Source organism: Centruroides sculpturatus, unplaced genomic scaffold (assembly GCF_000671375.1).
Source record: "Centruroides sculpturatus isolate CEXI.00-Female unplaced genomic scaffold, Cexi_2.0 scaffold280, whole genome shotgun sequence".
Lineage (NCBI taxonomy): Eukaryota > Metazoa > Arthropoda > Arachnida > Scorpiones > Buthidae > Centruroides > Centruroides sculpturatus.
In genome coordinates, this window is record NW_019384675.1 from 189,420 (window position 1) to 204,620 (window position 15,201).

Sequence of the window (15,201 nt, forward strand, 5' to 3'; positions counted from 1 at the left end):
ATATATATATTTATTTAAAAAAAAATATTTTTCTGTTATTTTCATTATTTTATTTTTATAATTTCTATATTATCTTCACTTGCTATCAGATATTGTGCAGTACTATTAGATTTGTTGAGGCTTAGAAATTCATACAATGTCAACACATAATTACAGGTAGGTGGTGCAATGAGTTGTATGTGTGATCTTTTGTGATCTAACATGATCTTGATTGTACCCACCAAGAACAGCATTCTGCAGGATCGAAGTTTGTTATGTAATTTAAATAATGCAATTTATTAGTTCTGGCTTTATCTAATTTGTAATAAAGCATATTACAAAAACAAGAGGCCTGAATAATTCATTTAACAAGATTTTACAAAATTATATAATTTTAGCAATCTCTTAATAATTATAAATATTGTGAAAATAACACAGTGGCAGTTACTGTATTTATGCAAGAAAGAATTATATTAAATTTTTTATTATGAATTTCATGAAGATGCAAACTAATAAGAATAATTTTTAAAATACATAGTTTAAACTTTTTAAGTAATTTATATAATTTTATTATTATTTTATATTATATATATATTTAATATTGATAAATAGAAAAACTTAAACATAAAAATATACAAATATATAATTTCTTATATAGAAGCATAATATTCTTAAATTTAATAACTCAAACTGGGTATATTTGATTAAGTTAACAGTCATTGTAGACTGCAATTTCTTACTAACTAAACACATTCAAGAAAACCTTTAAATATGTTTAAAGGTTTTCTTGAGTGTGTACAGTCATTGTCAGGCTAAAAGACCTTCCCTATGTCAAGCAGCTGTATTTCAAATTTAAAAATAGCTTGTTTCTAATTAAGATAATTTGAAATCATGTTTCACTGGCTCCAAGTAATTGCAGGCCCCATGAAAGAAGTTGGGATGCTCAAAAAATGGAAAAAGTCATAGAAGCATTTAGAAATAAGAAAATGGGTTGGAAAAAGGCTTGTAAGGAGTTAGGCATACCTAAAACTACATGGATGAGGCTCACAAATGAAAAGTACAGTGATTCAAAGGAAGGAGCAAGCATAAAAATGAAGGGTCTTTTATTTTACATTCATTCTTATTAGTGGTCTGACTTAGGCAACATTTTCCCCAGAGACTAGTTTTGTAACTTTTTCTGAAGAGCCTTAACTTGAAAATCTGATCAGTTGTAAGTTAAATTCAGTTATGCTGAGTATTAGAAAACATATATAACAGGGATATATCAGTCCGGGTTGAGAAGGAGAAGCTTCCTCCGTTCTTCCATATATTAAAGGGCTGTCATTCATTCTTCCAACTCTACACATTCCATTTGTGCAGTTGGTGGTAGCCAAATCTTTGCCCGGACAATACTAACCACCGTTGGAAGGGGGAGGATTAGTACAAGAATGATGTTTGTGATGTCTACAATCAGGACTACAAGTAGACCAAGAAGATCAACTCGTCCATTGACCGTCTTCAGGAGGGCACAAATTGGTGCAGTCGATCCTTTGTGTGGCATCACCTAGGCACTGTTCTCCTCCATTTAATGGGGCAGGATTGGTGCAGAGTCGATGTCTCGTTTGAATTCCACGACCGCACCTAACACTGCACTCGTTCCAAGGGCTCCACGATGACCATTCTCCATTAACGTATACGGTCAAAACGGCAGTTTCGATGAGTCTTTGATTGGCCAAGTTTCTCACACCGCAAGTGTAATTACCCANTAGAAGCATAATATTCTTAAATTTAATAACTCAAACTGGGTATATTTGATTAAGTTAACAGTCATTGTAGACTGCAATTTCTTACTAACTAAACACATTCAAGAAAACCTTTAAATATGTTTAAAGGTTTTCTTGAGTGTGTACAGTCATTGTCAGGCTAAAAGACCTTCCCTATGTCAAGCAGCTGTATTTCAAATTTAAAAATAGCTTGTTTCTAATTAAGATAATTTGAAATCATGTTTCACTGGCTCCAAGTAATTGCAGGCCCCATGAAAGAAGTTGGGATGCTCAAAAAATGGAAAAAGTCATAGAAGCATTTAGAAATAAGAAAATGGGTTGGAAAAAGGCTTGTAAGGAGTTAGGCATACCTAAAACTACATGGATGAGGCTCACAAATGAAAAGTACAGTGATTCAAAGGAAGGAGCAAGCATAAAAATGAAGGGTCTTTTATTTTACATTCATTCTTATTAGTGGTCTGACTTAGGCAACATTTTCCCCAGAGACTAGTTTTGTAACTTTTTCTGAAGAGCCTTAACTTGAAAATCTGATCAGTTGTAAGTTAAATTCAGTTATGCTGAGTATTAGAAAACATATATAACAGGGATATATCAGTCCGGGTTGAGAAGGAGAAGCTTCCTCCGTTCTTCCATATATTAAAGGGCTGTCATTCATTCTTCCAACTCTACACATTCCATTTGTGCAGTTGGTGGTAGCCAAATCTTTGCCCGGACAATACTAACCACCGTTGGAAGGGGGAGGATTAGTACAAGAATGATGTTTGTGATGTCTACAATCAGGACTACAAGTAGACCAAGAAGATCAACTCGTCCATTGACCGTCTTCAGGAGGGCACAAATTGGTGCAGTCGATCCTTTGTGTGGCATCACCTAGGCACTGTTCTCCTCCATTTAATGGGGCTTTCTATCTACAGAAATAATTATCAATTTGTAATGAAATGGATATATAGAAAAAAATCATGCTGGAATTATAACAACAGTAAGTTTTTAATTTAAAAGGATAAACTTCAAATAACTACACATTACCAGCCTTTAAGATGCAATCTATTTTATTAACATAATCTAATGTTTTTGGTCAATTAATTGACCTTCATCAGAATCGAACAATTTTTCGATTTATGACGAACAAAACTGATTATAGAATGTTTTCAACTTTAAAAGTTTTCTCAATGCCTATTGCACAAGTCTGAAAATAGATAAATAGAATCTACAGACTGAAAATGCACAAATATATGCATACACTAACTATACACATAAAAAATAAAAGTAAAAATAAAAATTAATAATAACAAAGAAATAGATAAATGAATAGATAAATAAACAAGTGATTAAATAAAGGTTTAACATACTTGGTCCAATAATCCAGTNGTTGGAAATAATAAAATTAGGATCTTTGTACGTGTCGATCTGCTCCCCGTTCTTAAGCCAGAACATTTCTGGAGTCAGTACACCGTCGGGTGGTAAACACTGGAGAGAAACCCGACCATCAATCTCAACGCTGGTACTCAAAGGCTGATTGATGAAGATTTTTTTCAAGTAGGAAGCTCTAACGATGGCTTTTCTGCTCTTAATTTTACTGGTAGAAGACCAAGCATGACAGAAACACGTGTACAAATCGAAATACTCATCCACTTCATCTCTACTGATGTCAAGGCTGACTTCTACTTGTGATATTCCTGTCGTGGGATCGATGTATTGCTGTTCATTTGCGTGATGCATTTCTTTACTGTTGCAGAGATAATAAACATGGAGGGCATGACGAGCTTTGCACCATAATCTTGCAGCACAATTTCGGAGGGCATAAGTATCTTGTGGCTCTTCCAAAAACATTGGTGTGGTCGATGGCTCGCTATCTTGAATTGGGAGTGGTTCGAGGAGTAAACCACTATCTCTCCTACATAAGCCTAATCTGGCAGCAGACGTCAACACTGCGACATCAAATACGACATCCATGGCAAATCTTCTCAGGTACGGCTAGTTACTGATCGGCCACACGAAACGGCTCCTAGTGCAGCCACGAGTGGGATGTTATATGTTATGGTGGCCGTCATGGGCCAGTTACGACGCTGACAGCAGACTCAGACTTCAGCAGACGACTGCAGCAGCCATGGCGCCTTCGCGTTCACTTCAGTGGACGAATTGAGTTGACTTCGTCTGGTATAACGTTAACTGTACCAGAAGGTGCTATTAAGAATATTTCAGGAGAAGATATATATATATATATATATAGCTATATTAAGGGATGATAAAGATAGACCTAAACTGCCAGATAAATCAACAGTGTTGAGTCCGGTCATTCAATGTGGACCACCTGATTTACAGTTTAATAAACCTGTTATTCTTAGTTTTCAACATTGTGCTTTAAACCATGAAAACTATTTATTTAATGTACATAAAAGTGACAGTAGCCCAGAAGAGGAGAGTCCAATTTGGCAGAATTTAGTTACTGTAGGTCGAGAGACGATCAACACCAACTTGTACTGCCAGTTGGATTTGAAGCAGTGCCATATAATAATAGACAATCTGGCTCATTATGTCTTGGTTGGTGAATCAAAATCTGGCTGTAAACCCACAAAATCATTAACTCTAGCAGCCTTTGCACCTTATCTTCATTCATCCGTTGATTACAGTCTACACTTGTATTGTATAGAAGCAACACAAGCTGCCTTAGAAGGTGTAGTCCAGATAGAACAAAAAATTGATGGTAAACTCTTAGACTGTTCAAAGACAATGCTGTTCCACGATGGAGGTGCTAATCTCTGTTTTTGCTTAGAAGATATTGGTCCCAGATGGAAGTGTAAACTAGGATCGAATTATCAGGAAATCCTATTTCTTCATGTATGGAGTGGACATCAGAATAATCTCCATTGCTCGTTCACTTTAGAGCATATTGACCGATCCATTCAAATGATTGGTTGTAATGTTCTTGTTTATTCTACGATAGCTGGCACACATGTATACGAGCATTTCACTGTGTGCGCGATCGATTTCAAATTGTGAAGACCATTTCCCCCCTTCAAAAGATCTCTATATATGCATTTGTGAACTGTTATTTATGATATTTGTAATAATTTTTGTTTAATCACTTTATTTCAACTTTTTTTTGCTAATTGTGTATTCGTTCGAACTTTGTTAAAACCTTAACTGTACCCCGAACAACAACTGAAGTTGTAGGAGGAAATTTGCCTATTTTACCAATCTAGGTATCCCCCCTTTTCCAAATTTTAATATCGACTCAAAATAATTTAAAAAGACAAATTACAATAAAACGGTTTATTATCCAACTATCAGAAATTTCACAACATGCCAAGGAAGAGAGGAAGGAGCAATTAAATAATTAAAATTATAAAGGATTAAAAAAAATATATAAAAATGGGGAATATCGCACTTCTGACAATCGCTACAAGTGTGTGGGCTAAATTTGGAGAATCCGTGCTTCTCACATGGACAACTGTATGTGGCCAGCTCATGCTTTGGAAAACCTTCCGATTTATTCATGTACACACCAGATGGAAAAACAAAAAATATCATGTATCCACAAGCGCACTAATAAATAAATAGAATTGAAACGACACTTTGAAATGTTTTCCCGATGAAAATGAATAATAATAATAAGTTTCAATAAAAACGATAAAATGTAAATTGAATTTTATCATAACGAGTTTGCTTAAATTTCGTTTCTTCTGAGATCACAACAATGCGTGACGGGTAAGCTAGTGTTCTATATTTAAAATTTGTCAGTTCTTTTAGTCTTTCTTGAGACATTGTTAAATGTAAGTATTTTTTAATTAATTTAAATTTAAGAGAAAAAATGCTTTCAGACTGGCCCAGAACTGTTCAAGGTGTTGTGTTCCCCACACCTTGAACAGATGTGGGCCAGTTAGATGTAGCTTGGAATGCTGTTCCTCAAAGCACTATCAATCATCTCATTGATGACATAACACAATGTTTATGTGAGTGTATAACCAGCTGACATGGACCTACCCACTATTGATTAAAGATTCATAAAAACTCAAAGCTTTACTTGTTATGTTTCACTCCTTATTTTTCTTTAGCATTTACACCTAATGTGTACTTTGCAAGTTTCATTCACAATCATGCATTCCTTCTTGGTGTTGCAATTTCAGTCTTGAGCAGTGTTTTTAATAAGTTTACTATTAAGTAGTAAAAACAATTATTTAGGAAAAGAAATCTAGTGGAAAACAAATTTGATTGTGGCATAGAAATTTTAATTAAAATACAAAAAAGTCTACTATGCATATGTAGCTAGAACTATTTCTAAGACTAACAGCACAAAACCTTTCTCACTAACCACTTCTTCTAACCGACGCTCCACAGTGTACCCGAGGAAGGCCTATTAAGGTGGCTGAAAATGTTTGTGCTCCAGTTAATAAGGCTAGAAATTAGTGAGAAAGGTTTTGTGCTGTTAGTCACAAAAAAGTCTAACTCTTATTTCATATTTTCTAATGTAGTGAAACAATGAAGTTGCTTTTTAAATAAAAAGTTGTTAATTTTCATAATACTTTTATCAATTAAATCATATATGCTATTTATTTTTGAATACAAAGTAAATTCATTATAGTTTTGTTCCTCTCACATAAAAATAATTTTTAATAACTGCATGCATTTTATTAGTTTGCACTTTTTAATGTAAATATGGAAATTATTGGCATAATTAGAGTATTATTGAGAATAATTAAAAACATTTTTCTTTTTTTTTTTTTTAAGTGATATATTGTGTATGTATGCTATAATATATCTGCAAAATAAGACATAATTTAATTTATTTGATATCATAATTTTTTTTCAAAGCACAGCACTTGAAGTGGAAAATATTATTAGAAATTTTAATGTTACACCTGCAACAATAGGTGTTATTAAAGGAAAAGTACATATAGGTAAGAAATAGTTTATGAGTATTACTTTTTAAAATTTATCAAATACTGCATAATGATAAAAAATTTTTAATTATTATTTCTGAATTTTATTTACTATATATTAAAATTGATTAAAACCAGTTGTAAGTGATTTTTATAACAGAAATAAATCTGAAATTTATGCATTATCTTATAATTAAATAAAATAAATTTACATAATGATTTTCAATAATCTGAATCTTTTACATTAATAAAATAGCAATACCACACTAAACATTTCTATGTACAAAAAAAATTTTGTTTTGAAAAATGTAACACTGTTATTATTATAGTTACATTTTGAAAATATTCTATTTTAGTATAATAATACAGTATTTACTAAATTTTATAATTTCTACAACTTACTAAGTATTGACTACTATTAAGTTCTTGGATGCTCAAACTTCCATCAACTGACTTTCTGAAAGAACTTCAGTTCTTTGCCCCATAGAAATTCTAAGTGATGACTGATTCTATAGTTAAAAATGAAAATGTACACAAATAATCAATTTTACATTTTCTACTTCTAAGCTTAGGTTTCCTTTTAACATTCTCAAATTCTATGATATCAGTTTTCTTGAATTCTGTCATAAGACTTCCTTGTAAAATTTATGTTGCACATCACTGATTTGTTCCAAAATGTAATGCATTTTACAAATCAAATTCATTTGATTCTGCTAATGATTATAGAATCCTAACATCATGATTACAGTATACGGTTATCATGGATAAATTATTGATTTAATCATTATAATAAATACAATATCCAGTAATGTAACAGAGTAAACAACATGCTGATTTGAAACCTGTTCAGTTTACTTAGTATTATAAGTTGTTTGTTTATGTAATTATGTTTTACTTTCCTCACTGTTATAGAATACAATGTAGGGAAAGTAAAATTTTGTTCCCCAGTGTCTTTGCATTTTTTTGACATTCCATGAGTTCAAAAATGTAAAAAGAAAAAAAAACTCTTACAAAATTCTGGATGTGTTTGTTGGCATCTATTTTGCTTCATACCTCAGGACTTTATGGACCAAAAATTTTGAAATTTGGAGGAATACTTCTATGTATGGATCACTGATGCTATTATATTTTGGAGATTATGCGTCAAGGGGAGGGAAATAGAGGGGTAAGGATCAGATTTGAAAATTTTATTTGTTATTGACATTTACAATTTTTTTAAAAACTCACTCTTACCCCAAATTTTATAATTATTATTATTATAAAAAATATTATTTTCATGTTGCCACCTTTTAAAAATTGCTGACCCTGTCCAGGCCAGCAATTTTGAAAACTGTCTCGAACAGGTCGTAAACATTTTTTTGAAATTTGTTTTGTGTCAGCCAATCTTTATTAAATTTACAAGCTTGCTTCCTCTTTTTTTGGGTTTTAAATTTCTTGAGTTGTCATATTAAATAATTAAAATAGAAATTATGAACTTGTAACTGTCATATTTGCTTTACAATAGGTTTGTTCCAACACAAGTCCCTGACTGGTTTGAATTTGAAATCGTACGAGGCATGTGCAATGTCATTTTACAGCCAAGAACTTAACAATGCACATGCCAGTTTTAAACCAGTTAGGGACTTGTTGGAACAAACCTAATATTTGCCAGAGATATTGCAAGTTAAAATTTTAAAAGTATATTTTCTGTCACTCTTAGCCTAGGGATAAGATGATAATAAGTTTGGGTGAGGGTCTTTAACCTTTAAAATAAAATATGTGCAAATATTTTTATAAATTTATTTTGTTTCATCATAATTTCACAATTTCTACAAAAACTGGACAAATTAATAATTAATCCGGACCATGAATTAAAAAATCGGCTTGTCTGGGTGAAAACTGGTCTGGTTGCAACACAAATTATTTTTAAATAAAATCTTATAACAGATAGAACCACACATAATTTTAGTTTTATCTTTGTTTGTTTTGTGTAAAAAGTGTACATTTTAGAGGTGGAAAAATCCCATTTTGATATTGGTGATTGCAATACCACTTGAACTGTAACATTATAGCAAAAAACTCTGGGAATCAATATACTATAATATATTAGTGCAAATATAAGTGACTCAAAATTTTGGAGTCCTTACTTTTTGAAAAAATTAGGACCTGAATATAAGTCAACCTTTTGTTATTAATTTTATTTGCATTAAAAAATTTGAAAAGTCATTAAAATGATACTTCACTTTCATCTTCATTAGAACTTTTATTGTCACCATTCTTGTTTCCTATTTCATTGCTATTATGCTCTTCAGCTTCCTTGAACAGTAAGTATATCATCCTTTGTTCCATCCAAATTATTGGTAACATATCATTTCTTAAAACCCTTTATAATTGTTCTTTACCAACAATCTTTCATAATTCTACTGTTATTCTAACTCAGTGTTTTTCAACCTTCTTGAATATGCAACCCCTTTACAAGTTAAAAAATTTTGCCGACCCCCATGGCCATATTAAAACTATGTCAGTGATTTTAAAAACTACGTATTTAATTTTCTTTCTGTTGAGATTTAAATATTGATAAAAAAAACTAATTGTACTGTAAAATAAACAGGCACAGCCTTCTCACTGAAATTGTAGTTTCTTTTATTGTAGTGTAGGACCTACAAACACTTGTCTTTTTCTTTTACTCACGACCCCCCGTGTATGGCTTTGCGACAGGCTGTATTACTACTACTATTATTAATTAAATACTAAGTAATTTGGCACTAGAGGAAAGCTTACATCCTCATTTCCAGAACATATTAATTTGGATATAACCGTACTCAGTTACCTATGGTACTAGCCCTGATTATTTTCTTCCAGAGCCTTCTAAATTAATTACTAAAATATTAATTTAATTATAATTATTAAATTTAGCAAGCGATAGCTGCTAATGTTTGCCTCTAGTGCCAAATTACTTATTATTTAATTAATAATAGTAGTAGTAATATAGCCCAATATAATCCAGCAATCATTTGGTTTTAATATACAGCAGGTGTGGCCAAACTTTTATCCCTTAGGGGCTACTTTTTTGGTAAAATATAGTCTGTGGGTGACTATGAATTTGGGCAAACAAATTTAGGATTTTTATATGCGCATGCGTTAACATTCATTTGCATTGTTCATTGGGATAAATATAAACAGTATGGGTACGTTGCACAGACAGTCTATTATTGTAAGAATAAATTATCGAATTAAGATTTTTAAACATTAAGTGAAAGCAAATTGTTCAACTTTAGCTTTGCAGGCTACTTTCAAAACCTTTGCAGTTGACCACGGTCTATGTATTGGCCATCCTTGATATACAGTATAACCTCTGGATAGCGGACACTGTCAAGACGAAGTTTCTTCGCTGTTTAGAGGTATTTGCCAACAGCTATTGTATGTTAATGTGGTCTTTATAAAGTGAAGAATACAATGGATTATGAAAACATCAAATTTACATTAGGAATGTGAAAATACCAAAAAGTATACATAGCACATATAATTAAAATATATATACATTATATTATATAATTTTCAGCTGTAAAATCATATTTTAATTGAATTCTAAATATCAAACAGATTGTATAGGATACTTTAATTAAATGGAACAAAAATAATGACAAAGTGTAAACATTGATTAATTATTAATTCAAAATGACCTGAGTGGAAGTAACAGAAAAGCTTGTCAATAAAACCATATTTTGGCAGATTATCTCCTTACAATAGCATGGCAAATGGCAAATTCGGGGAGAAATACATTCATTAGATTCAAACTGTTCTGTTTTTGTGGCAAATTGTGGTGGATTACAGAGGGTTGACTGTATGTATATATATAACATACAATAATAAAAAAATATATTTAACAGTGATATTACACTTATTTTCCTCTTTGATTGATCACTTTTATATTCTTATCTGTTATATATATGTGTAACTTATTTGGTTTTGGGAAACATCATGATGGCAGATGAATAAATCTGCAGCATGTAAAGAATTTTTTATGTTTTTAAGGCATTATTGGTGAATTGACAAAGGAAAAGTTATTTAATTTCATAATTGCAAGTTAAAATGATCAGGGTACTGGTATCATTTCTCAATCCACACTCACTTTGAAATTGATTTTTAAACATAGATAATCCACAGATTATATGCTTGAAATTACAATAAATAATATTTTTTTACTTATTAAAAGTAAGAAAATTATTAAGCATTAACATATATTTAAAAATGTTTTGCATGAATAAATGAAAATAATCATATACAGTAAGTATTGATTTTTAAAGTTTAGTTTTATTTTGATATATTTGATGATTAAAGTAGTTACTTATCAAATAATTTTATAGGTATGAATAAAGAAGAAATGGAAATTTTAGGGAAAGAAAATCAAAATTTGATGAAACTTTCAAGAAGAGATTTACCATATGCTGTTAGTCAGGTATATGATTAAATATTTATAAAGCATTTATTATAACTTAAAGCAAATTTGATAATATAATTATTATTATATTCAGAAATTAACTGGTGGAACAACTGTTTCAAGTACAAGTATGATTGCAGAAAAAATGGGAATAAAAATATTTGTCACTGGTGGTATTGGTGGTGTACATCAAGACGTTGTTAATAGTAAATGATTTTTAATATTTTTGTATTATCTTCAAATTGATAGATAGTTATTTATATTATAACATTATATTAATATAGAACAAATATATAGAGGAATGTTAAAATATAAATACAACTTAACAACTTGGAATTAATTAATTATCAAAATTGCCAAAAATACTCTTATGGTTGGACTGATTAATGTTTCTACATTGATTTTTGACTTGAAATCCAGACAATGAAATTTGGCATACACTTATGTTTTAAGTGATAAATGAACCCATAAATTTCAGTTTGGGCAGATGTTTTTGAGACGTTAAATTTAATAATTAGTAAATTTGAATTAAAGTTTCCAATGATAATGACATATTTTTAATTAAGTTTTCTAATCACTAAATTATTTAATCAGACAAATCATAACCCAGTAAATTTGCAAGACAGATCTAAGACCATTGCGGCAAGGCTACTTTGTTAGGGGTGTGTTTAGAAATTATTTAATAGAATTTATATATTATTCTGTTAGGTTATAAGTTATTCTGACTAGAATTTTGATACCTTTGTTTGGTAAGATTTGCTATAATAATATAAAAGATACTTTTTCTTAGCTAATAAAATAAATTTAAATATTTTAAATAATTACTTTTCAATTCTTTTGTCATCTCTTTGGGAATATTTCAATCAATCAAATATTTTTTTTTATTTGCATTAAGGCTAAGCCTTGTTATAGGAGGTATTTTTCCAATGATATATTAATATACATTTGTTATCTATCAATCGTTTAATATACATCATCTTCAAAATCATCAATAATATTACAATAACCATTTAATAGTAAATTTTGTCGTTATTTATCTTTTAAATATTTTACTTTAAGTAACATAATTAGTAAAAAACAATTTTTTTAATTTTATTAATTTATTACATATTTTTTAGTTCTTTGGCAATTTGATTAAAAAAACCATTAATTTTATACATTTGATTTAATATAAGGTTGTTTAATTTAGTTCTAAAGTCTTGATTTTGCTTCGTACATATTAGTTCTTTAATTTCATATTTTTGATGATATTTCTTTAGTCCTTCACAGTCTCTTAGTAAATGGTTCAAAGAATAGTCACTTGAGTTACAGCAATAACATCTGTCTTTAGTAAAATCAAAATAAGTATTATTGATAAACAATGAATATTTATTAAGTCTTAATTGAATTAATAATCTTTTTATATTCATACTGATATTAGCAGTTATGATATTCAAAGTAGACGGGATGTTTAAAATATTGATATACCATGGATGGTATACAGACTGATATAATAAATTTTGATCCATTACTATTGATTTAGAAAATGCTGATTCGATCATTAGAGAGTATCCATATTGCCAATTCGTTTCTGAACTATCAAATAATCTATTTGATACACCAAAAGATTGTAATAATTTATTGAATTTATATTGCCATAGATTTTTATTGTTATCTAAGTTAAAATTTTGATTTAGCATTATTTGATGTAAGAATCTTATGTTATCTTCATTAGACTGTTTTAATCTATAATAGAACTTAATTAGTCTCTTTAAATAAAACGGAAATAATTGGAATCTGTTAGTTTCGGCATGGATTGCATAACTAGGAACTGTTCTTTCTATTTTATATAATTTTCGTAAATAAATAACATGAAATTTTTCTAAATCATATAGTATGTCTATTGCCCAAATAGGGCTTGCATAGTATATTGAAGGGATAATCAGAGGGTTAAATAGTTTCATTTGTAGTTTTATATTCGTCATTTTTAAAATTGCGCATAAATAAATAACATTATTTATTAAAGTATTTATTTTTGATGTTAGATTTTTCAAGTGCAGTTGAAAATTACAATTCCAATTGAATGATATTCCTAAACATTTTATTTCATTTACTAAGGTGAGATTTATTATTTAAATAGAACGATTTTTCTTGTTTTGGAAGTTTAACATTATTTCTAAATATAATTATTTTGGTTTTGAGATATTGATCATTAAAAACAGGGAATTCAGATAGTTGTTTATTATATTTAGTTTGTGCTGCAAAGTGATTTTTATTGGTGCAAGTAATACAAGATCATCTGCATGTAATATATAGTGGTAAGTTCTTCCAGAAATTTGAACACCTTCAGTGTCGAGTAGAAATAATTTATCGATATCATTTAAATAAAAATTAAACAAATATGGCGATAGCGGTTCTCCTTGTAGTAATCCTCGGTTGATATTTAATTCTGGGAATATCTGGTTATCGTGACTAATGTTGATTCTTTGAAGATTGAAAATAATTTTGCAATTGAATCTGAGAATTTTTTCCTGAGCCACATATTTTCAATTTATTTATCAAAGTTGGGACATGAACTGAATCAAAGGCTTTTGATATATCGATGAAAGCTGAATATATTTTCCTGTGTTTTTTAGTAAGTAAATTTGTATTATTGATAATAAGAAGAATAATGCCATTTCTGTTCCTTTTGATTTTATAAATGCGAATTGAAATTTTGAGTTTAAGTTTAGTTCAGTCCATTGTTGGAATCGTAGTGCCAGTATAGAAGTAAAGTATTTTTGTAATGTTGATAGCAATGCAACTGGTCTGTAATTTCCTGGACCTTTTCTGTTTTTTTTTTTTTTATATATCATTATCAGTTTTACTGTATTCCAATTTTCCGGAAAGTTTGCTGAATTGTAGAATGAATTGAATAATTCAAGCAATGCTCGTTTTCCCAATGGTGGTAATAATTTTAAGAATTTAACTGTAATTAGATCCATACCTGGTGCAGATTTTGTTTTCGTTTAATTGATTGATACTTCTAATTCGTCATAGGTAATTATTGGATCTAAAATTTCATTTCCTAGATTCAGCGTCTCTATAATGGTTATGTTAGTTATAGCAGTTATTCTTTTATAATAAAGTGACCAGGTTAAAAAGTCAATTTGGGAATGATTTTCAGTATCCTGTCTATGCAATTTACGTACCATTGACCAAAACAGAGTATTATCTTTTTTTAATATTAGTTGATGTTCAAGATTTTTAAAATATTTTCTTTTCTTAGATTTTAACAAATTATGATATATTGTCTTAAGTTTCTTATAGTTTATAAAGTTTGTTTCGTTTGACATATTCCTAAACTGCTTTAAGGCTTTATTTTTCTTTATTTTAGAGATATAACAGGTAAGGTCATACCAAGGCTTCTTAAACTTATTGGTTTTTATATTATTAATCTTTTTTATATTAATGAATTTTCTTATTAGATTTTCCAATTGATGATATATTTCTATTCCATTTCTCGGTATAAATTTAGGTAAATTTTTGATTTTTTCACTAATTTGCAATTAAAAATTCAGACAATCATATTTTATTATTTGATACAGTTGAAATTTTCTATTATTTAGTTGGATATTTGCCATTTCAAAGACAGTCATGATTGGAAAATGATCAGATAAGTCATAATTTAAAACTTGAATTTCTACACAAAAGTCAGACAGCAATTCAGAACATATCATAAGGTCTATTACTGAACTTTCCAATATTTGCAACACAAGTAAATTCAGATGGATAGTCATTTTTTATTCTTCCATTTAAAATTATTAATTGCAGTTGTTGAGTATTTTTTATTAATTGAAGACCCAATCTGTTATGATTATTATCTTTTGATTTTCGGTTAAAGTAGATTAGATTATTTGGTCCTTTATATTCTGAATCTATTATCTGTGCAATTCTGGAGTTAAAATCACCAAATAATAATACATGTGGAGAGATATTTTTCCATTTTTTGAGATTTTTGAATATTTCATTTAGTAAGTCTATCTGGTCAGACTGAACGTAAACTAACATTATAATAATTAACTTTTTGTATAAATGTTTCATTTCAGTATTATCAATTTGTAATAAGATTAGAATATAATTAGTTGCTTTTTGTATAAATTTTATGGAACCAATGTTTTTTCTTACTATTAGACAAAGT

General features: G+C 29.4%; 2 protein-coding genes and 1 pseudogene across 2 annotated transcripts in view; 2 read left to right on the top strand and 1 right to left on the bottom strand.

Moving 5' to 3' along the window:
* Positions 1 to 1,454: 1,454 nt before the first annotated feature.
* LOC111626830 (netrin receptor UNC5C-like) lies at positions 1,455 to 3,818 on the bottom strand. Its single transcript, XM_023370349.1, has 3 exons — positions 3,092 to 3,818; positions 2,983 to 2,987; positions 1,455 to 1,739 (listed from the first exon to the last, which is right to left on the bottom strand). Exons 1-3 carry the CDS (start codon positions 3,693 to 3,695, stop codon positions 1,455 to 1,457), a joined length of 894 nt encoding a protein of 297 aa, XP_023226117.1. The 5' UTR covers positions 3,696 to 3,818.
* LOC111626831 lies at positions 3,694 to 4,742 on the top strand (annotated as a pseudogene).
* Positions 4,743 to 5,439: 697 nt separating this feature from the next.
* LOC111626832 (pseudouridine-5'-phosphate glycosidase-like) overlaps positions 5,440 to 15,201 on the top strand; it is a 175,913-nt gene continuing 166,151 nt past the window's right edge. Inside the window, exons 1-4 of the mRNA XM_023370350.1 lie at positions 5,440 to 5,450; positions 6,555 to 6,640; positions 10,969 to 11,060; positions 11,137 to 11,248. Of these exons, the coding sequence (XP_023226118.1) occupies positions 5,440 to 5,450; positions 6,555 to 6,640; positions 10,969 to 11,060; positions 11,137 to 11,248 (301 nt within the window). The remainder of the gene's footprint in view (positions 5,451 to 6,554; positions 6,641 to 10,968; positions 11,061 to 11,136; positions 11,249 to 15,201) is intronic.